The sequence below is a fragment of the Mesocricetus auratus genome, unplaced genomic scaffold (genome assembly GCF_017639785.1).
Source record: "Mesocricetus auratus isolate SY011 unplaced genomic scaffold, BCM_Maur_2.0 Super-Scaffold_100707, whole genome shotgun sequence".
NCBI lineage: Eukaryota > Metazoa > Chordata > Mammalia > Rodentia > Cricetidae > Mesocricetus > Mesocricetus auratus.
This window is the reverse complement of record NW_024429269.1, coordinates 9,057,793-9,085,489: the sequence shown is the minus strand read 5'-3', so window position 1 is coordinate 9,085,489 and position 27,697 is coordinate 9,057,793. Positions and strand designations below refer to the sequence as shown.

The window sequence follows — 27,697 nt, the reverse complement described above, 5'->3', positions numbered from 1 at the left end:
CACCACTCTGTTTAAGCTTCTGAAAGAGTGCAGCAACCAGCTATCTTAAAGGTTGAAGGCATCTATTTATGAAGACTGGTTGATGAACAATATTCATAGTACTGCTTGTTGTAGGGGTCAATTGGGATCAGTTGAAACCAATAACTTAATCCCTTGTAAAGCTCTTTTAAGGATTTCTGAAAAGTATTTTGTTCCTCCCCCCATATGATCCTTTCTATGCTGTTCAATAAATACAGAACCTTTATGAGGGATACCCACACAACACACACAAACAAACACACAGCAGTTACATACAGGGACAGATTCACAAGACAGCATTCTTCAGGTGGGCACAGACAGAAGATGAACGACACAGGGAACATGAAATGGAGAATTCAAATTCAAATTGCTAAAATGACTTCAAGATTGAGTGCTTTTATTTTTTGTCTTAATGTAACACCAATGTATCATTGGCAACTCAGTGTTAGTTCCTAATGTGTTTGTCTAATTGATACACACAGTAACTAACAATTCTGTAATTGTTCAACAAGAAGGAAATCATGCCTGGTACTGGAAACCTAGACAGTTTACCAGGTTCAGTGAAGTCATGGATCTTGGAGAACCTACAAATTCCACTTTACTCAAGTAGCATAAACCCTAATTACATTCTAATTATTTGTCCTTATACCCACAGATAAATATAGCTCTACCTGTAGGCATTTCAGCACCAAATGTAGGCGTTTCGGGTCGGATGGGGATGGAACAGGAGTCGGTAAGGTATTCTGGCACTCGGGAGTCACAGAATACTGAGTGTTACACAGCTCAGGTGGAAAGGTATCCTGGAGCTCAGGAGTCAAGGACCACCACAGGTTGCAGTAAGCTTAGCTGCTTACAGCCTTGCCTCAGAGAAAGGCTTCCCCGGTATATCAGCTCCCTGTCAGCTCCCATCCGGCAGGACAGGGTCAGCTAGTGTAGCAGTTTTGCTCCGCAGGAGGATTCTCCGGTGAAGTTGCTACAGTTCAGCTCTACTCCTGGAGAGCAGAGAGTGGAGAGCGGGGAGCAGGGAGCAGAGTTTAACAACTCTGCTCTGCCAAGGGAAGGTTTCCCAGGCAAGTGTTACAGCCCTGCTCGCTCTGCTCTGCTCTGCCCTAGGTCCCCTCTGCTCTGTCGCCACCACAAAAGAAGATCTTCACCCAAAGTTCATTGAAGGGGTTTATTGGAAGGAAGAATCCAGGAGAGTGGCTGTCCTCGCGAACAAACACAAGCTTAACAGACACAGGGTTTATATAGGGCTTCCAGGGTGGGGATTGGTCCGATTTCAATGCTGATCTCAGATTGGCTAGAGCTCTGCTCAGGGATTGGTTAGTTTTCTGCACAGGGTTAGGGTCAGATTTGGCTCTGGTTTCAGAGCCAAAGTGTGTTTCTTTCTGTGGCCCCTTTGAGCCGTTTGGCTCCAATTTTAGGGCTAGAGTGCATTTCTTTCGCTGACTCTGATGCCAGGGACAAAGTGTGTTCCTTTGGCACTGGTTTCAGAGTCAGGGTACATTTCTTTAGTTCTGGTTGCAGGGCCAAAGTGTATTTCTTTCACTGGCCCCTTTTCCCTACACTACCCTTCATCAAGGAAACTTCTCTATGCAAAAACAGATGGAGAGCATTATAAAAAAACTACAACTGATCAAAATGCAGTTGTAGAGTCCAGTCCCAACAAATACATCATTGTGGTAGAGGAGGCAGAAAGATTGTTAAGAGAGGAAGAGGAAATCTACTGTGAGACTATTTCCTAGAAATGACAGGGAAAGTACAGCCATGAAATTTCACCATATGACTGCCTAAACATAAACTGAACAAGGACGACACCAAAAAAACATGCTAACATGGAAAGGGAAAATCCCAGAAGCCCTCAACCCTAGACAAAGAACTACAAGTTACTGAGGAATTCTGAAAGAAGAAATAGTCTTCCCCAGGGAAAACCACATTGATTAGTCATGTGAAACCAACCTTGAAAACATGTATATATAAGTAACATGATACAGACTGAGTAGGATGTATTTACTTATTTAGGAATATACATTATAACATATATATGAATATATACATATTCCTAAATAAACACATACACAAAAATATAATTGAAGAAAAAGACCACGAATTTGAAAGAAAGCAAGGGGGTGGAACATGGGTGGTATTGGAGAGAGAAAAGGGAGGGGGGGATTATGAAATTTTATTAAATCTCAAAATACAAAAAGTTATAATTAAGAAAAAACAGAAATCTGGCTCAGGGATTGCTACAGGAGAAGGGGCAGAATGACTGTAAAAGCTAGAATTTCAGGACTGAACTGAAAGTCTTCTGGACATGACAGGTTCTCTATAGTCATGAACGTACAGCAGCTGTGGTTGCCTGCAAAAGATCAAACCCGCCTTCTAGCATGAGGTGGCGCTCATGAGCCCCAACCCTGAGGAGATACTCAGGCTTTTGGGGCAAGGAGAGTGAGTTTTCTTTAAGGATGTGGCACCTGATGGTCACACGAGTGGGCAATGTAAACTGGAGTTGGTGGGTTATTAAAAAAAAATACAAAAAACAAGACATGAAGTTGGGAGGGAGTGGGAAAATGGTGGATGGATGTAGGTGAATATGACCAAAGTACATTGTATGAAATTCTCAAAGAACTAATAAAAATATTACCTTAAAAATCAGAAAGCCAATTTTTTTCAATTCTAACATTTTAGCAACTAGTTCCAAAGGGATGAGAAATTCTTAAATTGTTCAAGATTTTCTTACATGGAAGGACTAAGTTTTTAGGCTGAGAACTCACGAAGCACCTGACAGACAGGATGAAAACAGACTTGTCTAGAGACAGCACAGCAGGAAAAAGGAAATACTACAAATGTCAAGTGAGTAAGAACTCTACAGCCTGCCAAAACAACAAGAAAGTCTAAAACAGACATTCCAAGCATGTAGCCTCAAAACATTTACTTCTCATTTTTTTGTTTTCAGAAGTTACTGTTTCGGGTGCTTGCAATTCTGCAATATGTCGAGGTTCCTCAACCTCTGCCCAGCAGTGTCCTGAGTGTCTGGCTGCCCATACTGTGACAGTCACTGTTTTCATTACAGACCTAAATCAAAACTCCATTTTAAGGATCAAGGTTGAATAATCTTCATCTTTCTGTCCCATTCAAGGCTCAGCACTGACATCTGGGTGTAGAAGGACAGGTGTCAACCTTCAAGCCTCCACTCAAAGGCACAAGAGAATTACAAGACAGAAATTTTAGTAACTAAATACTTCTATTTTTTAATTTGTATTTTTTCAGTTTTGAAATTTAAAGTATGAACTCGAGTGTCATACGTGTTTGTGTTGTGTTCCACATGCTGACTATAGCTCAGTACAGATCCAATTTGATTATCAAAAAAAAAAAGAAGTTACTGTTTCATCTACTTTTGGGGGAAAAAAAAAAACAAGGAAAAGGGGAAGTCTGGCCTGTCAAGTGGCAAGTACTGGTAGGGACCAAAACCAGGTAATGTAGATCAGGCTTTCTGGAGAACGTTGTCCAAGAGGATGACACTGATAAAACATCTTTTTCTGGAAGTCAAATGGACTCCAAAGGGAGACCTCAAGGAAACAGAGGTGTTTTACAACAGTCCCTTTTGGACAAAACAACTTCCCATAACAATCAAGTCTCCTCATTTTGTTTTAGTAACTACCTATAGCCCTGGCATCATTACTGTGAATATCTTGACTCACCTGCCTGCAGCTCAAAATAGTGTTTCCCTTTTTAATTTGATATATTTCACACTACATAAGATACCCTTTACTTGTAGCTCTACTCTGTGTAGAAAAAAAGTATTAATGTTCTTCCAGATTTCTGTGTTTCTGTCTTTTGCACCAAGGCACTACAGAGAAACTGGAAATGAAGTTCCACCTTCAAAGAGTGTATTCAAAATGGCCTCCTACTGGAATGGTTAATGGGACAATGAATAACTTGGGAGGGCTGACGATGTAGCTTTGTGGTAGAGTGACTGCCTAACATGCAAGAGGTCATGAGTTCAACTCCCATCAAAGAATACTTTCAATTAATGTACATAAAGTTAGCACCTACACATTCTTCAGATTTTTGCCCCTCATTTATAGCTCATAAGGGTCAGCGAACTGTCAGGAATTTAACATCAACTTTGTAGGTTAAAGATGTAAAATTTGGTCCTTTGGAGCATAAATTAAAAATAATAATCCCCACCAAAAAAGGACGGGCTGTGGTGGCATACACCTTTAATCCTTGGGAGGCAGAAGCAGGTGGATCCTTGTGAGTTTGAGCCAGCCTGGTCTACATAATGAGTTCCAGGAAAGGCTCCAAAGCAGAGAAACCCTATCTTGAAAACAACAACAACAAAAAAAAAAAAAAAAAAAAAGAAAAAGAAAAAGAAATCACAAAACAATTTAGAAACATACAAATTCTATTGTAATTTTTGTCTTAATATATAAAATACAAAGTTATAAATTATACAGTGGTATGTACACAAATATACTATTTACATTCTACTCATGTAAAGTTAACAATATTAACAAGTGATACTTGATGCACATGAGTGTCCTTATTTTGTTTCTGACCTAAGTTATACAAAATCAGATATAAAACATGAATACCCTGAACAAGGGAAACAGAAGGATTAACCACAATTTGATTGACAATTGTAGTTCCAGCTTGACCAGATCATTTCCTGAACAGACATACAAGATGAAGTTATATTATTTTTTTCCGACACTTATTAACCCCACACTGGCAGAGGATTTCCTTTTCAGGTATGGTCCCAGCTTCATAACCATAATCCCATGTTAGTTCTGTTCTTGCTTTCACATACCTAGAAAGTAGAAATAAAAGAGTCATAAATCACCCTAAGTAATTGCACATGAATGAACCTTGAATATACCAATTTTCATATTAGCAAAATTAACCATCTTACAGTTGATCTATTCTCTCTCCACATCATCCACCATTTAAGATAATCCTTATTCAGAGTAATCATCTGACTTTTATTTCAAGTTTCCCAAAACCTATGTAAGAAGTATATCTATGAGGAATGGTGTTTTGCAAACAGGAAGGCTGTGGCACATGAGCAAATGGGAAAATTCAGACTTTAAGAGGATACAAGAAATGGCTGTATTCCTAATGTGGGATAGTTTCTTTTCAATTGCTATTTTTACTTCAGAATATTAATGTTTTCCTTTGGGCAATGATTTTGTGAATTAAAACCATATGCTATTTTTTCCCTCATTATTTTTCTTATATTTTCTCCTGCATTTTTAAAAACTGTGGAAGACAGTGCACTCCTCACTCAGTGTGGTCTTGCTTGTGGCCATTTCCAGCACCTCTAAAGGAACTCATTGCTATGCTGGGCTATAAGCTGATTATTCCATCTCTGGGAGACCAGGCAGTCAGAGATGACTGCATTCAGAACCAGGAGGAACTTGCAGGAAGTTGCTAAATAAACCTTGCTGTCTGAATGGCGGGATCTGCATCTTGGGGTCCTTCAGTACCTGTCCCCCTTCTATGGACGCAACTGTGAACATGATATATGCAAACAATACTGTGGGTCTGTGTCACCCGGCATCAGGCTAAGAAGTGTTCTTTGTGTAGGTACATGGCCAGTTCCACTGGTTTCCTCAGACCTTTCTACCTGGCTATGATGATCATGTGATGAACCAGAAGTTCATAACATCGACCCCTTTTATGATAGGTGGCATTTGCCCTTTCCTAGAAATTCAAGTGTAGGTGTCATATGTATTTGATGGCCAGTCACTTGTCATTTTTCCTAAAATGATGCACACATCTCCATAGTGATCCGTGACATGCTGTCTCACAGCACTGACTACACTTCACCTTGGCAGCATGTCTGTGCTGATGTCACAGACATAACTTTGAGTGTGTTGGGTGTTCTGAGGCCTGGCTATATCCCAGCCTATAGCTACTTTACTTTCAAAATGCTGCCTAAAATATGTCCAAATCCTGTTTCTTCATAAATAAAAGGCTCACATTTTCATACTAATACTTTTAAACAATTTTAAAGATTATTAAATCCTTCTATGTAACTGGAATTAAATATGAAGTAGATAAAGAAATTATCTTAAAAAAAAAGGAAAAGTAAAGGTCTAGGTGAGGGCTTCAATCCCAGCACTTGAGAGGCAGAGGCAGGCAGATCTGAGTTCCAGCACATTACACAAAGAAACACTGTCTCAAAACAAAACAAAACAAAACAACAACAACAGGATAGACAGACAGATAAATGATAGATAAATAGATGAGTCATGGCCAACCTGGGCTATGTCTTGAGTACCAGGTCAGCAAAAGATAAATGGCAAGACCCTGTCACAAAGCAACAAAAAACTGACTCTCTTCTGCAGAATTACTGCAGGCTTTCTCCAACATATACAATTTTATTAACTGTTGTAAAAGAAAATGTTATATTTAGCAATAAGTCAAATTATAAAACTACACACAGTTTTTTTATTACTATTTTCTGAGTATGTACAATAAAAATAAGAACTCTGCTGATCAAAACAAAAAGGATATAGCACTCTTCCTGTTCCCCTTAACTAACCTATGTAGTCTGATGACCCCAGCCCCTTAAGAAATTAATTCTAAATGAGAATAAGAATAGAAATCCCAAGTGTTTAAATTTTTGCTAAACTGACCATTTTAGGACACCAGATATTTGGTGCTATGCTTTATCTTTTTATACTTTTTTCATATTTACAATTTTAAAAACCATAGCTGCAGATTTAAATTGCATAAACAAAACAATTGCAAACCTGTTGGTGAAGAAGGCAACCAATGGAAAATTCCTGTCATGCGTTTCTACAAAAACATTCTGTATGCAGAGATTTGGGGAACAACTGTGCTGTTAAAAAAAAAAGAAAGAATTAAACACAAACATTAGACACATTATAAGATATAGAACCTTGTTATTTAAAGTATGTGAATACCATTGTTTCCTACACATCTCATTGATTTTGTCTTTCTCATTTTAGTTAATATACAATCTATCACAGCTCTTAACAGTGTAGTTAGTAGCAGGAACCCATTCAGTAAAGCCACTCAGATATCTTGATGAAATATAAAATAGAAAGAACCCCCATATGAGGATTGTTTGTCAGTACTTATTATTATAAATACATTTATCTTTCAACTCAACAGCACTATATTAAAAAGTGTATTGTACAGAGCCATCTGCATAGATATCTACATGTAAGGTTGTTAATAAACAGTTTTTAAACATCTAGAAATAATGCCTACCTATAAGGAGCTATTTAAAATTGACACAGTAGAATTCTATGCAGCATAAAGGGAGAGCATGCTAACAAGAAGAATCAGGGCCACTTGGATAGTTCTATGGGTAAAGGCATTTGCCAACAAGTCTGATAACCTGAGTTTGCTTCTGGAACTTACATGGTAAAAGGGGGAGAACCAACTCTCCAAGTTGTTCCCTAACCTCCACACATTCATGTGGCATGTATGTATCCCCAGTCTACAAAGAAAACAAATAACTAAATGTATAAAAAAAAGTACCAAGAATTCCTGTGTACTGATACATACTGATCTTCAGGATAGTATTGTTAACTCAAAAAGTGAATATAAGAGATAGTTCAAGCAGGGCAGTGGTGGTACACACTTTTAAACTCAACACTCAGGAGACAGAAGCAGGCAGATCTAAGTTCAAGGACAGTCTTGTCTAAAACTCAAGTTTCAGAACAGCCAGGACTATACAGAGAGAAATCTTGTCTTGGAAAAGAGGGAGGGAGGGAAGGAGAGGGGAGACAGAGAGAGAGAGAGAGAGCACTCAATTAGTAATGTATTGCTATGTAAGCAAGTAGACCTGAGCTCAATCCCTAGACCCCATAGGAAAAAGCCAGGTGTGGTGGCACATGCTTGTGCTATCAGGACTTAGGAGGCGGAGAAAGAAGATCCCTGGGGCTTGCTGCCAGATAGCCCAGCCTGATTGGTGAGCTGCAAACCAATAAGTAACCTTGTTTAAAAAAACCAAGGTGAATGGCACTAAAAGAACAACACTCACAACTGACCTCTGTCTCCCAAACACACAGGCACACATGTGCATGCAGGCCACCACCCATGCACTCGTACACACTCACTAAGTGAATAAGCTATACAAAAGAGAACACCATATGCGTTTACTTTCATTAGCAGAGAGCGGGGAGTGGGATGGGAGCAGAATAAACAAGAGCCATAGAATGGGGAATTGGCAGCATAATACTTTTCAAGAGAAGGCCTTAGCTGGGCAGTGGTGGTACATCTTCCTTTTAATCCCAGCACTAGGAAGCAAGGCAGACAGATCTCTGAGCCTGAGGCTAGCCTGGTATGCATTGTAAGTTCCAGACAACGAGGGCTACATAGAGAAAATTCTGTCCCAAAAAACATACATATATGGAAAGGACCTTGGAAACAAGTAAAAGTGTTGACAGAGTTTTAAAAAGAAGAGTATACACAATATAATCCTTATGGCCTTCCAAACCAGCACCTCTGAAGAGGAGACCTGTGTAAGCAATCGATTGCTCTCAACATAGCATGCCATGTAACCTCTTTCCAAGGCTTGCAATGTGACAGTACTCTCAATACCACCATTCCAGCACTTCTTAGCTGCCTACTGTCTTCTCGTTAGTTATTGACATCTATTACTATCAACAAGACTCATAAAGACACCAAGTCTCTCAAACATTCTTGAATATGTCCATCACTTAGTTTCAATGACGATTAGTTTCCTATTCAATTATTTTGTGCAACTTGGACAACTGAATTTGCAAAATGTGTGTGTTTTATGCATGTCTATGTGAACCTGTCTATGGAAGCTGGAAGTCAAATGTCAGATGTCTTCATTGCTCTTCACCTTACCTTTTCACACATAGAATAATTTTGTAATCTTATTTTTTGAGACAAGGTCTCATTGAACTTGGAGCTTGATGATTGGCTAGACCATCTAGTAAGCCCCAGCATCTTCCTGTCTTTTTCCTACTGCAAGAATTAAAAGTGCATGCCATGATGTCTGTTTTATGTGTGTGTGCCTCTGTATATGATGTAGTGTGTGGTACTGTGTGCATGCTGGGTATGCAACTCCATCATGCTCCACCATCTCTTGAGACCCCATCTCTCATTGACACTGGGCCTAGCAAGCCTGTTTCCACCCCCAAGAGTGCTGGGGTTACAGGCATACATATTGCCATACCAGCTTTTTAAGTGGATGCTAATCGCAATCACTTTACAGACTGAGCCATCTTCCCAGCCCTGAAAACTGACTGATGTTTTTATTTTTCCTTGGTTTTATGTTTTGCTTTTTGTCTTAAAGACAGGCTCTCATACTGTAGCCCATATTTGTCTAAAACTCAGGAAATCCTCCTGTTTTAGCCTGAGAAGTGCTGGGATTACAGGCATAAGCTACCATGTCCAGCCATTTCTTAAGTTTTCTAATGCAAATGTTCACTTTATGGTAAGCACTTTCAAGCGATTTATATTAATTAGTATGACCCCAAGAAACCCTAGTCATTCCCATATTAGCAGTTGACATTAAGCATCAAGAAGTAGCATATAGAAGTACACCAACAGAGGAATGACCCAGTCTGTTTTTAAAATCTATTAATCCTATGTTCCTGATAAGGAAAGGAGTGCTTAGAAATAGGAATCTCAACCCTGATACTCACATTAAGGAAACGGCCCACGTTTCCTTCTTTTGAAGCATCCAATAGAAATACATTCTCATTACTGAGCCTCATTAGAGATGATGGAGTCTTTGTCTTTTTTTCACTTGGCAATTCTTCATCACAGAAGACCTGTTGACCATGAGAGGTTGCAGATTCTTCTTCTTGAGACTTTTTTACTGGAACTTCAGACACCTTTTTAGTATTCTCATTATTCAATGTGGCTACATGCTTACACTTGACATCTGGTGAAGTGTCTTCTTTACGTTTAGTTATATCTGTCACATCTGATTCAATCAGCTGTCTGTCTTCAGAATATCCAACTTGGTTTGAACTTAAGTCTTCTAGTAGACATTGTTAGGAAGGAATTGTCAGGGCATATACTTGGCTGAGTAATAGTGCTAAGATTAAGTTAGATGACAGTTACTTTAATTAGCACTAATCCTTATCACACGTTAAGGTAGAAAGTATTACTCAACTTTTATATATATAAACACTGAGTCTCAAGGACTAAAAAGATTTCCTGACTCATACAAAGAACTACAGAAACACATAGGTGTGCCCAGCTTCTAAAGCCCATTTTCTTTCTGTGGCATCACATCTTTTAATGAAATCTGTTGCTTCCTCATCAATGTATTTAATATCAAATCCAAAAGAAGTGGCTTTCCTTTCATCGACTTTAGAATCTGCATTTAAGTATATTAAGTATATTCCAGATTCATGTAACAAAGAGTGGCAAGGTCTTTAACATGTCATAGTTCTAAGAAAACTCTGTTAGGCGTTCTTTTTTTCAAACTCCAGCAAACGCAACTGCGTTTCCAAGGGCTTACACATAGTGATGTCTGGTGCCTTTATTAAATGATCAGTCAAAAATTGTACATTTATAAGCCAATGAAAGTGATGAACTTAAGTTAGTTTTTGTATCCATAATGGAACTAACTCTTTGTGAGCATCCGAAGTATGAATGCACTTCAGATAGAATAGCTAAAGTCATGTACTTAAAAGAAAAAAAACAGACCACTCATGCCCTTATAACATAGTCCCCCCCCAAATTATACTTTAGTTGGCTCTTAGGCTAGAGATATGGTACAGTGGATAAGAGTACTTGCTGCCAAGTCTGAAGTCCTGAGTTCAATCTCAGGCACCCCATGTGGTGGAAGAAAGGAACAGATTCCCAAAAGCTGTCCTGACTTTGGCATGTCATGGCATGTGTATGTGAACATTTCTTTCCCTCAAATAAATGGATAAATATTTTTAAAAGGGGGGAGGCAAAGATCTTTGAAGGTATTTTCCTTTTTCCTTAAAAGCCACAGACTACACCTCTGGACCACATTGTCAGAGCTATTCACTCTACCCCTTCTGCCAAGCAGTAGGTCATTGCTGAAACCAGACCAGATGCCTGCAAACTCCTACAAGTGTAGCACCAGTCAGCAAGTATTTACATGTCATATGATCTCTATCATGACTATTCAATTAAGCCAATGTAGAGGGAAAGTAGAAACATGTAATCAATGCCTGTAGCTATATTCCACTAAAACTTTATTTACACACACTCATGTCGTAAGTTTTTATAATTCTCAAGGGTCATGAAATATTATGCACCATCTGATTTTTTGACTATTTAAAAATGTAAAAAGCATTCTTTTATCAGCCATAATTAACACTGAGAAGGTCAGATTTGGAGTAGAGTTTACCAGTTTCCACATGACAAACCCATCAATTTGTTACGAAGTCTATGGAAAGAAGTGGTATATATTGAACAAAAGGGGCAAAACGGCAAGGGGGGTAGACAGCCATAAGGAAATAAAGCCTACCGTGAGCTCTAGCTTTAGAGTATATGTGTTCTTGAGCTGGTTTACATCCATTCTTATCTTCAGGGGCAGCAGACTCTGAGGAATCAAATCCCTTCAAAGAAAGTAAGAAAGACAGCTGTGCTCTCTAAGTCAGAAAAAAACACTTAGTAGTTAGGCCTCCTTCACCAACTATTACTCTTTATAGGCTGTGTATAGTAGGTTAGTTCTGAAAAGCCACAAAGCTGGTATTGTAAGGAGCCAACACGTGTGCACCTTTTACACTGTCTATTTTTAGATATTTTAGTAAGCTACAACAATTGTCAAGATATTATTTGGGCTAAACATATAATAAATTTGTCTGTATCTCAGACTTGAAAAGCCTGTATGTTCAAAACAGTAAAATAAATCCTACATAGTATTATGTAGCATAAACATTTTAGTAAAGGCTAGAAAGGTAAGAGAATGGCTAGTGGCCTTGGAAAGGCATTGTCTTTTCTTTTGTTTTAGTGTCTTGCTATGTAGCCCAAGTTGACTTCAAACTCATGATCCTCCTAATTGGCCTCCCAAGCACTTTCATTGCAGGTGTGCCACTATGCTCAGATTGATCTTGTCATCTTTACCTTGTTGGTCTCATTGTAATGAAAAACAGCTGTCTTGAATTTAGGGCTTATAATGACTGAGTGACGCTGAGTTCTTGAAATATTTCTATTCATTTCCCTGAAAAGGAAAAGAAAAGTTATTCTGCATATCACGAAAAGTTTATTTTATTAGACTGTAAAATATGACTGATGTCACTACTTTATAAACTTCCATTATTGTTAGAAATTAATCTAGGGACCAGAAAGATAGCTCATTGGTTAAGAGCACTAGTAGCTTTTCCAGAGGACCTGGGTTCAATTCCCTAGCACTCAGGGCAGTTCACAATCATCTGTAACTCCAGTCCCTGGAGATCTAAAACCCACTTCTAGTCCCTGAGTACACCAGGTACAAAAGTGGTAAGGCCAAACACCCATACACGTAAATTAAAATTAAAATATCAGAAAAGAAATTAATCTATATCACATCTACACTACTTAATCGAGGAAGGAAAAGGTAATCATTAGTTACCAATCACTTTAAAATGTGTTTTTTAAAAAAATGGGACCCTAATAAAACTTTCCAAATAGAATGATGATACAAAGATAAAATCAAAATCTATAACATTCATAAAGAGCCAGATGAAAGTTACCCATCATGAATTCGGGAATGGGACACCGGAGGAAATGTGCTGACTAGATTTTTAAGGTGAGACTGCTAGATTTCTAGAAGTTTAGAGGAGGGTGGTGGGAGGGGAGAAATCAAGAGACATAGAGGGGGAAAGCCCAAACACTCCTGATCCCTAACAAGGGTGCACACTATGATTCGAAGTTTTTACTTACGTAACAGGCTCTTTGAAATCACTGTTAAGGTTAGGGGGACATTTCTCAGTTTCAGGACTTATAGGATGTGTTTCACAATCTGAACATATAACATCTATTTTCCTCTTTTTGGAAAACATATTTTTTACAATGTTCTGTTGTTCTTTTCCATTTTCATCAGTATTAGTTTTCTCAGGAGTGACTCTGCTTAGTAATCTTCCTGAAATACAACAGTGAGTGATCAAAACAGGAAACAACCACTACCAACAGGTAGGCATCATTTTCTGTAAATAAAAGCTTGGGACTAAGTGCACTGTATTTCTAGAAAAAAAACTCACCCTATAAATTCTAGAATGTAGGTAACTTATCCAAGAAAACCATTCCAAGGCTCTATAAAAAGACCAATGGGAGATTTCTGTCTTACATTCATAATAAATATGAGGTATCTGAAAGAAGTGCCAGGCCATGTTGATATTTTAAAAAGAGATCCACAGTAATGTAAAACAAAAATAAATAATAGTGCTCTAGGCAATGAAAAGTAAATATGTTTACATTTTTAGTTTGAAACCTTAAACACTTGAAAAATGGCCCATTCAAAATTTGTGACATCTACCTACCATACTTAGTTTAATATTAAAATTTTTGTCTTACCTAATATATTTTCTTTCAACAGTCAGGTAGAATTAGAAGCTAGATATCCCCAGCCATTTTTCCAGGTCACCCTTAGGTATATGTTCTAGCTCTGCAGAGACTGCCAATAATGCTTCCTGGACTCCTCTTAGGGTGTAGAGACAGATTCTACTCAACAGTTAGTCAGAGAAATAGGACGAATGTTTAGGCAGGCTGGGTAGTGCATGTGAATGTCACTGGTGTATGACAGATTCACATATGACTCCCTACCCTAGAGTCCCTGAAACTAAATGAGATGATTAACTGTATGAATCATAATATGCAAGTACTCATTACAATATTAACTTGTGAAAAACATTAAGGAGTTTTGATTTTTTTTTTTACCTTAGAGAGTCATTTAGTTCTTATTTAGAACTTTTCTTCCCTTATTCCAGAGCATCTGTAGCTATGAAGACAATTTGCCTTGTAAATCTCAAGCCCTAATGAAATAGAGCCTTTCCTTCCTGAAGCACCTATGGTATCTTAGCCCTTCAGGACCCAAGATCCAGTCATTTGTCTCCTTTGGTGCTCCCCCTACCTCTTGATCAGCACCTCGCTAAAAATGCCAGTGGCTGACTAGGATAATCTATATTCAGATGTATATAGATCTAATTAGGAAATAATTAGAAAACAAATCTTTGCTTTACCTGAGTAAATGCACACAAATGTCCCTCTGTCAATGTCATCCAGGCAGCGTACTCCCCAGCCCTTCTTCTCACTTTTGAACACCTGTAGCCTCACCTGGGGACCATGTTGGACGACTCGGTTTTGACACAACTGACGGTTACACTTGCACAATAGGTTGCATTCATAAATGCTGGCAAAAATACACATAAGACAATATAAATTGCTATTTCAATTAAGTAGTAGTCAAACTGAGGGAAGTAAAATGCTTAGGGCTAGATTGCCTGAGTTACTAGCTATAGTTTGTTTTTAAAATGGAGTTTATTTTTAGTCATTTATTTATATTTATATATATATATATATATTTTTTTTTTTTTTTGGTTTTTGCGAGACAGGGTTTCTCTGTATTGTTTTGGAGGCTATCGGTCCAGCCTGGCCTCGAACTCACAGAGATCCGCCTGCCTCTGCCTCCTGAGTGCTGGGATGGGATTAAAGGCGTGCGCCACCACCGCCCGTCTTATATTTATATTTAATGAGTTTTTGCCTGTGTATATAACTGCACCATCTGCATGCCCAGTGCTCACAGAAACCAAAAGAGGGCACTGGATCCCTGAGATTTAAATCCTCATGTGGGTGCTGGAATTTGAACCTGAGTCCTCTAGAAGAACAGCCAATGCTCTTGACCACTGAGCCACCTTCCCAACCTCAAATGGGAAGTTTATATAACAGAGCTTAACTCACAGGGCTGTTTCATTAACATCCACACCACAATGTTTACCAGATATGTAACAGGATGCTCAGTACACAGTAAATGCTAGCTTTTTAAATGTGTAAAGGAAATGTATAGGATCAAGCTCTTCTAGTTCTAGTTCTATAGGTGTTATTATTTAGCACCAATTTTGATAGGCTGACAAATAAGTTTCCTTCATTCACTTTTTTAAATAAACATATATTTTAATATTATTAGTTGTGTGTGTACGTGTGTGTGTGTGCATGTGTGTACTCATGCTCATGCACGTGTAGCACACAGCCATACACACACCGAAGCCAAAGAAGGATGTCAAGTGTCCTGCTCTACCACTCTCTGCTTTAGTCCCTTGAAACAGGACGTCTTCATTGAACCTGAATCCAAGCCAGGGCCAGCAAGCCCCAGAGATCCTATATCTTCAGCCTCTAATAGCTCTGGAATTACAGACATATATAGCCTTTTATATAAGTTCTGAATATTTGAACTCAGGTCCTCATGCCATTTCCCACTGAATTAGCTCCTCAGTCCCTTCATTTGTTTTTGAAACAGCTTCCCTGTGTAGCTCAGGCTGGTTTGAACTCAATATCATCCAGCACATGAGGGAGGCAGATGTTTTAATGGGAAAATGGCTAATCAGAGTCACTCATTTCCTATAGAGTTAGGCTTGAAGCAGATGAGTGTTTGAGTATACAATGATGTGTGGTCTTTGGCTTCCATTTCTGAGACTATAATATGCTTTCATATTATTTATTACCGCTTAGTAATTTAGATTTTCAGTATTAGGAACAAATATAAACAAAACCTGTAAGACTGTAGATCATAATAAAAGAAAGTAGTCTCTGGGCCTAGAGAGATGAATCAGTGGTTAAAATACTTGCTATGAAAGCATGAGGACCTGAGTTGAGATCCTTAGAACTCATATAAAAGCTGGGCATGGTAGAGCATGTATGTAACTCCAGCGTGGGAGAGGGCAGCAGAGCCAGGTAGATCCTGGGGTCTGCTGGCCAGCCAGTCTAGCCAAAGTAGGAAGCTCCAGTCTCAGTGAGAGACCTTATCTGAAAAAAATAAATAAGGTGGACGGTGACTAAGGAAGACACCTAGCTTTGACTTCTGGCTCGCATGTGAGCACACACAGGCACAGGCACCATCCTACCATGCACACAACATACAAAAGTACCCTCCTTCAGACACATACACTGTGTAACAAATCCGTAAGGTTCCTCACCCAGTAGGTATGAGTCTCTGCAGTCTTTTATATTTATATCCAGTACACACTCCATCAAGTGACAAAGGACATGCTTTGGCATTCTTTGCTGTCAACTGAAGACATGGACATTTTTCTCTAAAAGAAAGGTAGTGGACAGGTAAGTCAAAATTAAAAAAAAAATCAAGTTATGAGACTTGGTAAAAGTGTAAATGACATTAAAAAACACTGTACTTTTATTTATAAGAGGAGTTTTGCTCAAGGACTATATGGAAACTCCTCTAAATACAATAGGCATACATGAAAAATAGTACCAACCAAAAGCTTATTACAACTAATAAAACTACACTGAACTATTTGACCAAGCAACAGACATTTAATTATATGGGTTTTAATTTTTCAAAATGGGTGTTCTACTCATCACATGCCCCTTTGTTGATAGTCTTAGTTCTGCTCCTTTATTATAGATTATTTTAATAGTTATTCCCTCATTATCACAGAGGTATATTCAAGGACCCATAAATGCTTAAAATCTTGTATTAGTATCAAAGTATTTATTTGTGCTTTTCCCAATCCTCTTAAACATTGCCACATGATACCAGAATCAATCTGCCCTGCATGCTTTATTTTCCTGCATATAATTACTTGTGTCCTTTGGGGCCATTATTAAGTAAAACAGGTCTTACTTGAATGTATTGCAAGTATGTTACTTGATTGACAACCAACATGGCTGTTTCATGACTAAGTGGTAGGTCATGAACACTGTGAACAAAGAGATGATTCACATTCCAAGTGGGGCATTCTGTCACACAACTTCCAATAGCATGTAGTTAAAAACTTATGAACTGAGTGTATATTGAACTCTCCACCTAATGTTTATTATTATTAATATATATGGGTGTTTTTATCTGAATGTACCACTTGTGTGCCTGATGCTTGTTGCCTGGGGAGGGTAGTGGAACTCTTGACACTAGATGTGAATTGCCATTGGGGGGTGGGGTGGGCATTGAACCTGGGTCCTCTGGAAGAGCAGTCAGTCCTCTTAACCTCTGAAACACCTCTTAAGCACAGTATTTTTAAACTACAGGTGACCATTGGAAGTGAAGCTACTGTAAAGGAAGGAACTGTTGTAGTGTAGATAGTGTTCACCATCTTCTCAATATGAAATGAAAAATGACAGGCAGATCCATAGCTTACCAGCCAGTCACTCAACACCCATACTAATTATCAGGTCAAGATACCTGCAATGTTTCAGGCATGTAGGAGAAGCACAAATAAATAAGACTTTGTTACTAATTCAAGATTTTAAGCACTCAGGGCTCCTTGAGTATACCTCTCAGATAATGAGGGAATAACTTAATTATAAAATTTTCCCTTTCTCTTTTACTTATTATAGTTAGCTAGATTTGCATAGAGTTAACCATACATATAACACAAATCTACCCTATTACCAGCAAACCTACAGATGCATAAGTATTACACACATCTTGTTTCTCTCCCCAGACTAACAGCTGTGAAACCAGCGTAGGACCGAACCAGGCTCCCTGAACGTGGGTGTCAGTTAGGAGTCCTGGACAGTATATGGGGCCTCTGGTAGTGGATCAGGATTTATCCCTAGTGTACAGATGGGCTTTGGGAGCCCATTTCCCATAGATACTCTCTCAGTCTAGACATACGGGAGAGGGCCTAGGCCCTACCCCAAATGATGTGACACACTTTGATGATCCCTCATGAAGGCCTCACCCTCCCTGGGGAACAGAAAAGGGATGGGATTGGGGGTTGGTGGGGGATATGGGAGGATGGGAGGGAGAGGGAACTGGGATTAATATGTAAAATAAGATTGTTTCTAATCTAAATTAAAAAAGGATAAAAAATGTTTCTCAAGGTCTTGATGTATCAGAATATGTTTTGTTTTCATTTTCTTGATGGAATGTCAATACAATGGTTAAAGAATGATAGCTGTGAGCACACTGAAATTCCTAAAATCTACCTGGTAATGATACTTAATTTGTAAAAGCAAAATATGACAAGTGACATAGAAATTAGGAACAAAGATTCTAATACTGCCTCTCCAATTTGTCTGCTGTGACTTCTTTGAATTTGTTTCTGAGACTAATTTCCTTACTTGTATGACAGAATGTATTACCTAACACACAGATTTTTGTGTGGCAAAGAGAATGTGTGTATTTAAAGTGTTTGGGCATGCATGGAACTCATAAACAGCTCTGTAAATGCTATTATAATTATGATACTACATAAAAGGAAATACACATCCTTAGAAGAAATAAATTTCAAATTACCATTTTTTGCCAAAGACTTATGGTTAAGGAAATGTCTTTTCATCTATTCCAGACAATTTATGCACAGGTTTTAGACAGACAGAATGACAACCTGGAACACAGAAGGATTAGACAAATGTGTCTACATTCAGAGATTGAAATACCATGTTTTTCTACTTACATGTCTATGCATCCCTCAGAACAGTCACATGAATCAGAAAACATGCTGGAAAAATTTAGATAGCTTGCTCGGGGCCACAATGTCTTTCTGTACTTAAACTGTGGAAGTTTCCTATTGTCAATCTCATTACAGAAAGAAATTGGCACTGATTCCACTCCATTACTAATATCCACATTAGAAACAACTGCATCTTGCTTTGGGTAATTCCGAGTCAATTGAACATAAGTATTGAAAGAAAAGTTGTCAGTGAATAAAAAGTTACACCCTGTCTCAATAAGGTAATGAAAAACTTCCTCTATGTTTCGTAGACTCCGTCCACAAGGCGTTTTATAATTCACGTGAAGAGCAGAAGAATGAGAGTTTGTCTTTGCATGTCGTCTTTGGAAGTGAAATCTGATGGGTAGCTGTAGAGGGTTTTCTCCCTTCAAGGACAGTGGTCTTTCCATTAGACATGCGCTGGAGCAGATGTGGCTATGGAAAGTCACACTCAAAGGGGATTCCTTCTCTCCCAGGTCTGCAGCTTTACTGTTCTCAGGTAGGGATGCTTTGTTTCCTGTAGATCTATTAGAATAAATTAATTATTAGTACATCAAAGTTATAATCTAGCTTCATTTTTTAAAAACACTGCACACTAATGTGGTAATTACTCTATCTTCTTGGACAGCAGTAAGATAACCTAGACTCTGAAACATTTTATATATTCTTCAGGCATTCAAAGATCAGATGTAACTTAGACTATTCAAGGAAGTTTAAGCTAGCTGTGACTTTCTACTAGGCTCTGACACATGCAGTTAGAGCCTGCATTTGTGCAAAGACAAAAAACAGCATTTCTTCGTGTGGTGTCGCACCTGCTGTGCGGCCTGCATCCGAGAATGTAGCGAGGTGGTCGGGATAGATGACACAGAGACCGGTCGGTTGCTTTAAGAAAACTTTATGCTTCCCAAGTCAGCTTAGGAGGAGATCCCAGTCCGCTTAGCAGAGCTCTCAGGAGAAGTCCCTCTAAGAAAAAGGAGCTTCCCTTTTTAAGGACTTCTGCCATTTATCTACATACCATTCTTTCCTCCTGGCTGGTGGTCTAATCTCCCGGCCCCAGAATCGGGGAGACACCACAGGAAAACAGGAAGAGGCATCTAGCCATAGGAGGTGTGAAAGGCATGGTATTTCAGTGAGCAAGCCCTTATCTCAGCCCTATGAAGAGCTTTAAAGCACTGAATTGTTTTCAGTAAACATTACACAGATGCCTGCTCCCAGGCCGAAGGGGAAGTGGGTTTCTGCTCAAGGTCTGGTGTCCCCACAGTGTGGGATTTGCTAAGTCTTTGCCTAGTAAATCTAAGGTAGCTGAAAAATTAGTTAAGAATCCTTTACAAAGCCTCTATCTAACTGATTTTTCTCCACAATATGTAATCCAGCTGTCAATCATATTGATACTCTGAGAACAATAGCAAACTGACAAAAGAAAATGGAATGGTATTCAATTTAAGGGGAAGAAATCTGGAAAAAAAAAGTTCTTATACTTTGACTCCACCCCCCCCCCTTTTGGTACAGACAGGGTTTCTCTGTGTAGCTTTTTGGAGCCTGTCCTCGAACTCACTTTGTAGACCAGGCTGGCCTATAACACACAAGAGATCTGCCTGTCTCTGCCTCCCAAGTGCTGGGATTAATGGCATGCGCCACCACCACCTGGCTTGAACCCAATTTCTAAACTTCTTCAAAGAACTCGAATTTTATTTTGCTAAGTGTCTATTATACATTAAAACAAGCACTTTATTTGCTTTTGTCTAAAAAAAAACAGATAGAATGCTCTGAGGTTACAAATCATCACTCGATGAACAGCAATATATAAAGCAACTTCAGTGTACAGCTCTCTCTACCATTCCTGCTAGTCACATTATATACTACTGTAAACCAATTTCTGTTAATATTGACAATTTCATTCTCTCAAAGGACAAGTTCCTTCAACTGGCTATATACACAATTTCATCAATGAAGGAGTCTAGATATTTTTGGATTTCAGGCTAATGGGTAAAACGATATACCCATTATATACTTGTATATAAATCTTCTAATGTTGGAACTATTTCCAATTTGTCTGTGTTACTGCTTTGATGAACATCTTCAGACATAAATCCTTGACCAACTTCCTGATTATTCTTATACCCAATATATTATTATTCTACTACTCAATAGAAATATACATTAAAATGACAATAGCAAGAAAACCTTGGTTAATAAAATTAGTCAATCACATACAAGAATATATTTTCTTATAAAGACCCAGATGTCAATTTGAGAACTATAGAAATCTCATAAAAAATGATATTACCCAAACTTCTGCAGTAGAAGATAACTACACTGTCAAATTTCCTAGTAAGCATAAGGCCACATGCCTATGATGATCCATGCCTTCCTTTGAAAAGCCTGAAGAACTGGGGTTGCAGCTCAGTGATACAGTGCATCTTAGCATGCATGCATACGTTTTTGGGTTGGAAATACAGAATGGTAAAAACAACAGCAAAAAGCTAACAAAACCCAAATTCTTCCTGAAAAAGCTCCATACTACCAGGAGAATGTAAAGTTGTTCCAGGATCTAATGATGGACAGTTACACTGCCAGTCCTCCGTACACTTTCTTTGAGGACTACTGAGTGGAGTTAGCACTCATGATCCCTTCCAGTTTCCTGTGTATGTCGTCAATACAAAGTTATCTTTCTCAAAGATGTGAAAACAATGCTTTTGGGGAACAAAAGTAATTTGGGGGGCATCAGTCTTCCAGTTTCTGTAGAAGAACAGAATTCTAACTTCAATGACAATTGCATTTTGTTTTGATCCCAGGGATAGCAGACCTTATGCATGATGGTCATGGGTCTACCAATTAGCTACATCCCACTTTCATAACAATGTTAAATGTCAACTAATAGACAAAGCTGTTTTAATCATTCACACTCACCAAACATTTTAAAGTTCTTATGTGAGCCCAAGATTGCTCTATAATTCATAACCATTTTAGATGCCCAGTCAGTCCTACACAAAAAATTGGAATTTAGTTCTTTCCTTACTGTCAGTAGCTATTAACTGAAATTTCACTAATATGTCTGTGTCACCCTTTAACTTTGACCCTTGTCACCAGGCTTTACTAATTATCAACATTTTTTCTAAAACTGCCTGCCACTCAGATCTGCATCTAGTAGCTCTGCAGAGAATTTTTCTTACATCTGTGTCAGCCTTCTCTCTGCCTTTGCCTTCCTCTATCTTTGTTTTTTTTTTTAAATTTTATTTTCCAGTTTAAATTTAGATAAGAAACAAGGTTGCTTCACAAGTCAGTTCCAGGTCCCTTTCCCTTTCCCTCCCCTCCTCCCGTGCCCTCCCTCCAACCCCCCCTCCCCCGTTATCCCCTCATTCCCCCAGGGAGGGTGAGGGCCTCCATGGGGGTGTCCATAGTCTGTCATTTCATATAGGGCAGAGCCTAGACCCTTCCCCAAGAGTTCAGGGTGAGAGTGCACCTCACATTGTTCTATGGGAGTCCAAAGTCCGTGAGTATACTTGGGATGGGTACTGATCTGCTGCCCAAGGCTTAATTATCAACATTTTAAACTTAATTTATTCTATTATTTTCTTTCTCTTGCCCATCTACTTTCTTCTGCAGGATTTTAAAGCAAGCTTCTGTCATCACATCTTTTTACCCAAAACAATTCAGTAGGTATTTCTAACAAGGTTTGATTTTTTAATGACCCACTTCATCTGTTTGTCCAAACCCAAACTTCATGTTATGCTTGTTTCTAGTATTTTTTCTTTCCCATTAACCTAGTATCAATGCATCTTCCCCTTCATTTTATGATATCTGCTAAAATTGAATTTTGTCACTTGTTCTGTCATTTCTCACATTTTGAGAATTAGCTAATGCCACCTAGTGGTGATGCTACTTAGTCAAGTCTCTACTTAAATGCAATGTAATTGGTAATCCTAGAAACTAAGATTCAAATTCAAAATTTTGTGGGGGAGGAAGACAGGAAGAAATGAATCACAGGTACTGGTGTCAGTTTCCAAGAGGTACACAAGGTCTTCAAAAGTCACCCTTTGAGATAATAAAAGAGTGATAAGCAGAGTTTGGGTATTTTCCGCCAAACCTCAGGAATACTTCACTTAGGGCTTTGTGATCATTTAAAGTGTGATGAAACATTTACAGCAATTTAATATTGCTATATTTTATAAGACTATTGATTCTTTACAAACTAGAAGTTTATAATCAAATAAATGTCCTCACCACCACAACTAGATGGGAGGTGCCTTATTCCTCGTTTGGGCTATGGAGGACACAGACTGCAACCAAACCAATACATCATCATTAACTTCTCTGGGCTGCAATGTTTAAAAACTTGGCTTTTTTACATTTGTTTATTGTGTGTCCATGTGAAGATCAGAGGACTACTTTTGGGAGTCTGTCCTCTCTTTCCATCAAGTGGATTGATTCTAGGGATCAGATTCAGGTTGTCAGGTTTGAGGTTAGTGCCCTTACCTGCTGAGTCATCTCACTGGCTGAAATTATTTTACAAAGAAATTTTCCTAACTCTTGAGTTATCTGGTACATAACTAGTATAGGAAAAGCATAGCATTGGCTGCTCCCTGTCTTCTCTATTTACTAATACCCAGAATAAGCTATATCTCAGCAAGTGTCAAGGTGACTTAGATGAAAAATAGCATCTAGTTTTAAAAATCTCTTTCTCTAGTAAATACATGTTTATCACTCTTTTGGTGAAATGATAACTTATATACTTTTCATTAATCATCAAAGAATTCCTCAGTGTCTGATGCAATGCAAACCACAATGAGAGTTCCACTACCTTAGAAGATAATACTCTACGTAGAGAATTAGTATTTACAATAAATTATATTTTTCCCTTTTTTTAAAATTTAGAGAAAAGCTTGTTTTACATGTCATTCCCAGTTCTCTCTCCCTTCTCTCCTCCTGTCCCCCACCAGCTCACTATCCCATCCCATCTGATCCCCAGGACGGGTAAGGCCTTCCATGGGGAATCTTCAAAGTCTGCCATATCATCTGGAGCAGGGCCTAGGCCCTCCCCCATGTGTCTAGGCTGAGAGAGTATTAAGCTTAATCTAACACTTTCTAAGCAGATTAAATTATCTACAGTAGGCTGGGAATGTAGCTCATTGGTAGAACATTTGCCTAGCCTAGGCTTGAAAAGATTATCTGAGGCTTGGTGGTTTTAAGATTGTTTTCAGCACACATGGTGGCTTAGAATCACCTGTAACTCTAGTTCCAGGGAATCCAATTCCTTCTCCCAGTCTTCAAGGGCACCTGTATGCACACAGTGCACATAAACTCATGCATGCAGGCAGGCAGCAGGCACGCGCACACACATCTTTAAAAACATCTACAATTTTACTTCACACATTGTAATGATTTTTTTTTGATACCACTGAATTAGCTGCAAATTCTCAGAAAATAATTATGACAGTAGAAGAAATGCTTCTAAGGTTTTATTAATGATATGGGCAATAGTTTGATAAAAAATATTCTCTATCATATTAAGAATTCCATTTCTAATACTTGCTATTATTTTCTAAAATGGCTTGATATTTGTTGTGACTTTTTATATCTACTTTTATAAAATAATTTTATATATTCCTATGTCTTAAATAGTATGACTTCAGACCCGAATGATGGCGGTTCACACCTTTAATCCCAGCACTTCTGGAGGCAGAGGCAGGTGGATCTCTCTGAGTTCAAAGTCAGCCTGGTCTACAAAGTTAGTTCCAGGACAGTCAAGACTACACAAAGAAACCATGTCTCAAACAAACAAACAAACAATCAAAATAGTATGACTCCTCCAATATTAACCTTTATATTTTACTTACCTTTGTGCTAATAAAAGGATAGCTAAGAAAGTTTTCTGGAAAAATACATAGGAAATATATTTTCTGAGTTTTAACCTAAAATTGTTATTAATTTTTTAATATTGATACAAAACTTTTTTTTAAGAACTTGTTTTCAGTCTGGATAGATGACTCAAAAGTTAAGAGCAATAGCTGCTCTTCCTGGGTACCAAGGTTCAATTCTTATCATCCACATGGTAGCTCACTCTAGTCTCATGGGAACTGGTACCCTCTTCTGACCTCCTCAGACATCAGGCATGCATGTGGTGTACAGACATACATGAAAACAAAACACTCAAACACATAAAATAATAATTAAAAACAAAAACAACTTATTTCTGTCTACTAGTACTGTTACTTGTTGAAGTCTTTTTACTTCCAGACTAGGTATTTTCTTATTCTCTCAAGGCCTTTCAGTTTTGAGTTTTTTAAAATAGGGGCTCACAAAACCCAGGTTGGCCTAGAAGTCACTATATGATAATGATAACTCCTGATCCACCTGTTTCCAACATCCAAATGCTGGGCATATAGTCCTTTGAGCCATACCCAGCCAAAGTTTATTTTCTTGTGTTTAACCTATTGCTAAGAATTTCCTTTTTTCTTTTTGGTTTTTCGAGACAGGCTTTCTCTATGAAACAGTGCGAGTTGTCTTACAACTCACTCTGTAGACCAGGCTAGCCTGAAAATCACAGAGATCTGCCTGCTTTTGCCTCCTGAGTGCTGGGACTAACGAAAGACATGTACCACCATTGCCCAGCTTGCTTAGAATTTCTTGCTTTATATGAATGGGTGTCAAGTTCCTTCTAAGCAGTCTTAATTGTAAAGCATAATAGCAGTAATAAGCTGTTTAAAAGGTTTATTTTTAATACATTTTAAAAAAATTTATGGGGTGTCTGAGTGTCTGAGTATGCCATGCATGTTTAGGTACCTCCAGAGGTCAGAAGAGGGCATCAGATCCCCTGGATCTGGAGCCACTTGATGTGGGTTCTGAGAACCAAACTCCTCTGGAAAAGCAGCAAGGCATCTTGACCACTGATTTTATTCCATATGATTTGCCCAGGTGGCACTTAAGATTAGCTTCAAGTAGCTATCACTGAAGTAATATACAACTAGACTTACTCAGGACAAAGTATGCTGGTAAAACTTGTAATTTGGAATTTAAGATTTCAAGAAAGCCAATCAAGCTTAAAACTAGACTTCTTAGAAATAAACTAATAGCCACGTTGGTGGTGCACACCTTTAATCCCAGCACTTGGGAGGCAGAGGCAGGCAGATGTGAGTTCGACACCAGCCTGGTCTACACAGCGAGTGTCAGTATAGCCCCCAAAGCTACACAGAGAAACCCTGTCTTGAAAAACAAAAGAAAAAAGAGTTTAGCTAAGGAAGCTATGTAAAACACTGTGATAACAGAAGAACCTGCATCAGTGAAGCAGCATCTCAGCACCCATTTTCCTGGTTCCAGTTTAGTGCCTAAAACTGCTTGCTGCACCACATTTCTGGCCCTTTGTGAATGTATACCTGTATGCACATACACAAAAGTTATTCGGCCAGATTCATGTGCTTGTCTATGAGAAGCCAAGTAATTTATATTTATACCTGTGTGTTTTAGAAGCTGGAAGTTCATTGTCATCTTGTGTGTTGGCTAACATTGCACACTGCCATAGCTCTAATAAATTCTACCAAATTGTTCTTGATACTTGACTAAGAAAGAAAAATGAATTAAGTCAATTTTCATAAAGATGCCCTTTTTTAAAAAATTAAGCGCTTTACTACATCTGTGGATTTCAAATTCACCTATGTAGAATGGAAATTCAATTCCACTCAAAACTGAAATGCTGAAAGCCTACTTCTTATCCCTAAGACTTTCATGCTTGATTTTACCACTATGACATGTTGTTTATCTTGAGCAATTCAGGGGCTTGAGAAGCCACCACATAGCTTATTAACTGGTTTAACGACTGAAAGAAAACAAAACTAACCACAAACAAAAAACACCTCATAACCCTCAGCAGAAATTAAATCAAATTATTTAAAAATAATTCTAGTCAACAGAGTGGTGGTGCACTCCTTTAAAATTTCCAGCACTCAAGACAGAGGCAGGCAGATCTCTGAGTTGAAGGCTACCTGGTCTACAGAGCAAGTTCCAGGACAGTCAGACTACACAGAGAAACCTTCTTGAGAAAAACAAAAGAAACCAAACAACTAACCAAAATTCTAGCTAACAATGAGTGAGCTGTTGCCTTGGAATTCTTAATGCAAAGAAGAAAATTTTGTGCTCCATTAGACATGTTCTTTCATCTGAAAAGATCTCCCTGGAAATATGAACTCAGGTCTGATCTCTGAGTGACAGCCCAGTCCAAGAGCTCTCAGAAGCACTCAAGAAATGAAGCTTTGAGTGTGCAATCAGGAATATACCTAATGGGATGGATTAGAGGCTAAAGAAGTCAATTTAATTTCTTTGGGAAGCTTAGCTATCTACCTCCCCATCAATCAATCAATCAATCAACAAGCTCTCCAATGTAGACCTGACTGACCTGGACTCACAGATAGCCTTGATGTTGCAGTGTTTTTCCTGCCTCTGCTTCCTTACTGCTCAGACTGAAGTTACATGCTATGTGCCCAGCTGAAGTTTTCAAAAGAATTTAACAAAGAAAGATGATCAGTTATAAATAAAGATATTGGTTTAAACCTATAAGGAAAGTACTATTAAGACTTGAGCCTGGTAAGAATTGGGGCTTTCAAAAAAAATGTAAATGAAAAAAACCTTTTTTAAAAATTAATGGTAGACTTAGAACAAGAAAATAATATTGGGAGGAAGATGGCACATAAAGAGAATGAAGAGTCTTTAGAAAATAAGTTTGCTGTTACCTTTTTCACCTGTAAGTATGGCTCTCGGGTTATAAAGACCAGACACAAATGGAAGGGAACTGAGGTTCTAACAGTTAAAAGAATGTAATAGAACAACTTGACTTTATTTAAAAGCATCAAGGACTTTATATTCAACTCTACAGGTTTTGAGGGGGGAAAAAAGTACTTCAAATACTGAAGAAAACAGAGAAAATGCTACCTGATTTGCTAGAAGAGGGAATCAGTAATATGATTCTAAGTATTTAGAATTTGAAAAACTAACACTAGTTGCTGAGTAAACCAAGAACCAAGTCAGAAAACTCTAGGTCAACCAGAATTTTGTGTGTGTTTGTATGTGTGTGCATGCGTGTGTAAATTTTCAGAGTTTGG

At 38.3% G+C, this 27,697-nt stretch overlaps 2 protein-coding genes across 5 annotated transcripts in view; one reads left to right on the top strand and one right to left on the bottom strand.

Annotated features, from left to right (window-relative positions):
* Rcbtb1 (RCC1 and BTB domain containing protein 1) overlaps positions 1 to 1,322 on the top strand; it is a 68,533-nt gene extending 67,211 nt beyond the window's left edge. For 3 of the 4 annotated variants that reach the window (XM_040740535.1, XM_040740532.1, XM_040740533.1), the window contains exon 14: positions 1,132 to 1,322. In XM_040740535.1, the coding sequence (XP_040596469.1) occupies positions 1,132 to 1,307 (176 nt within the window). In that variant the 3' untranslated portion in view covers positions 1,308 to 1,322. The remainder of the gene's footprint in view (positions 1 to 1,131) is intronic. The other variant, XM_021230248.2, reaches the window with a different exon arrangement.
* LOC101838408 (histone-lysine N-methyltransferase SETDB2) overlaps positions 1 to 27,697 on the bottom strand; it is a 60,418-nt gene that overhangs the window by 20,013 nt on the left and 12,708 nt on the right. The window contains 7 exon segments of the mRNA XM_040740545.1: positions 8,096 to 8,116; positions 11,489 to 11,579; positions 12,088 to 12,184; positions 12,886 to 13,084; positions 14,181 to 14,350; positions 16,131 to 16,247; positions 18,570 to 19,130. Of these exon segments, the coding sequence (XP_040596479.1) occupies positions 8,096 to 8,116; positions 11,489 to 11,579; positions 12,088 to 12,184; positions 12,886 to 13,084; positions 14,181 to 14,350; positions 16,131 to 16,247; positions 18,570 to 19,130 (1,256 nt within the window).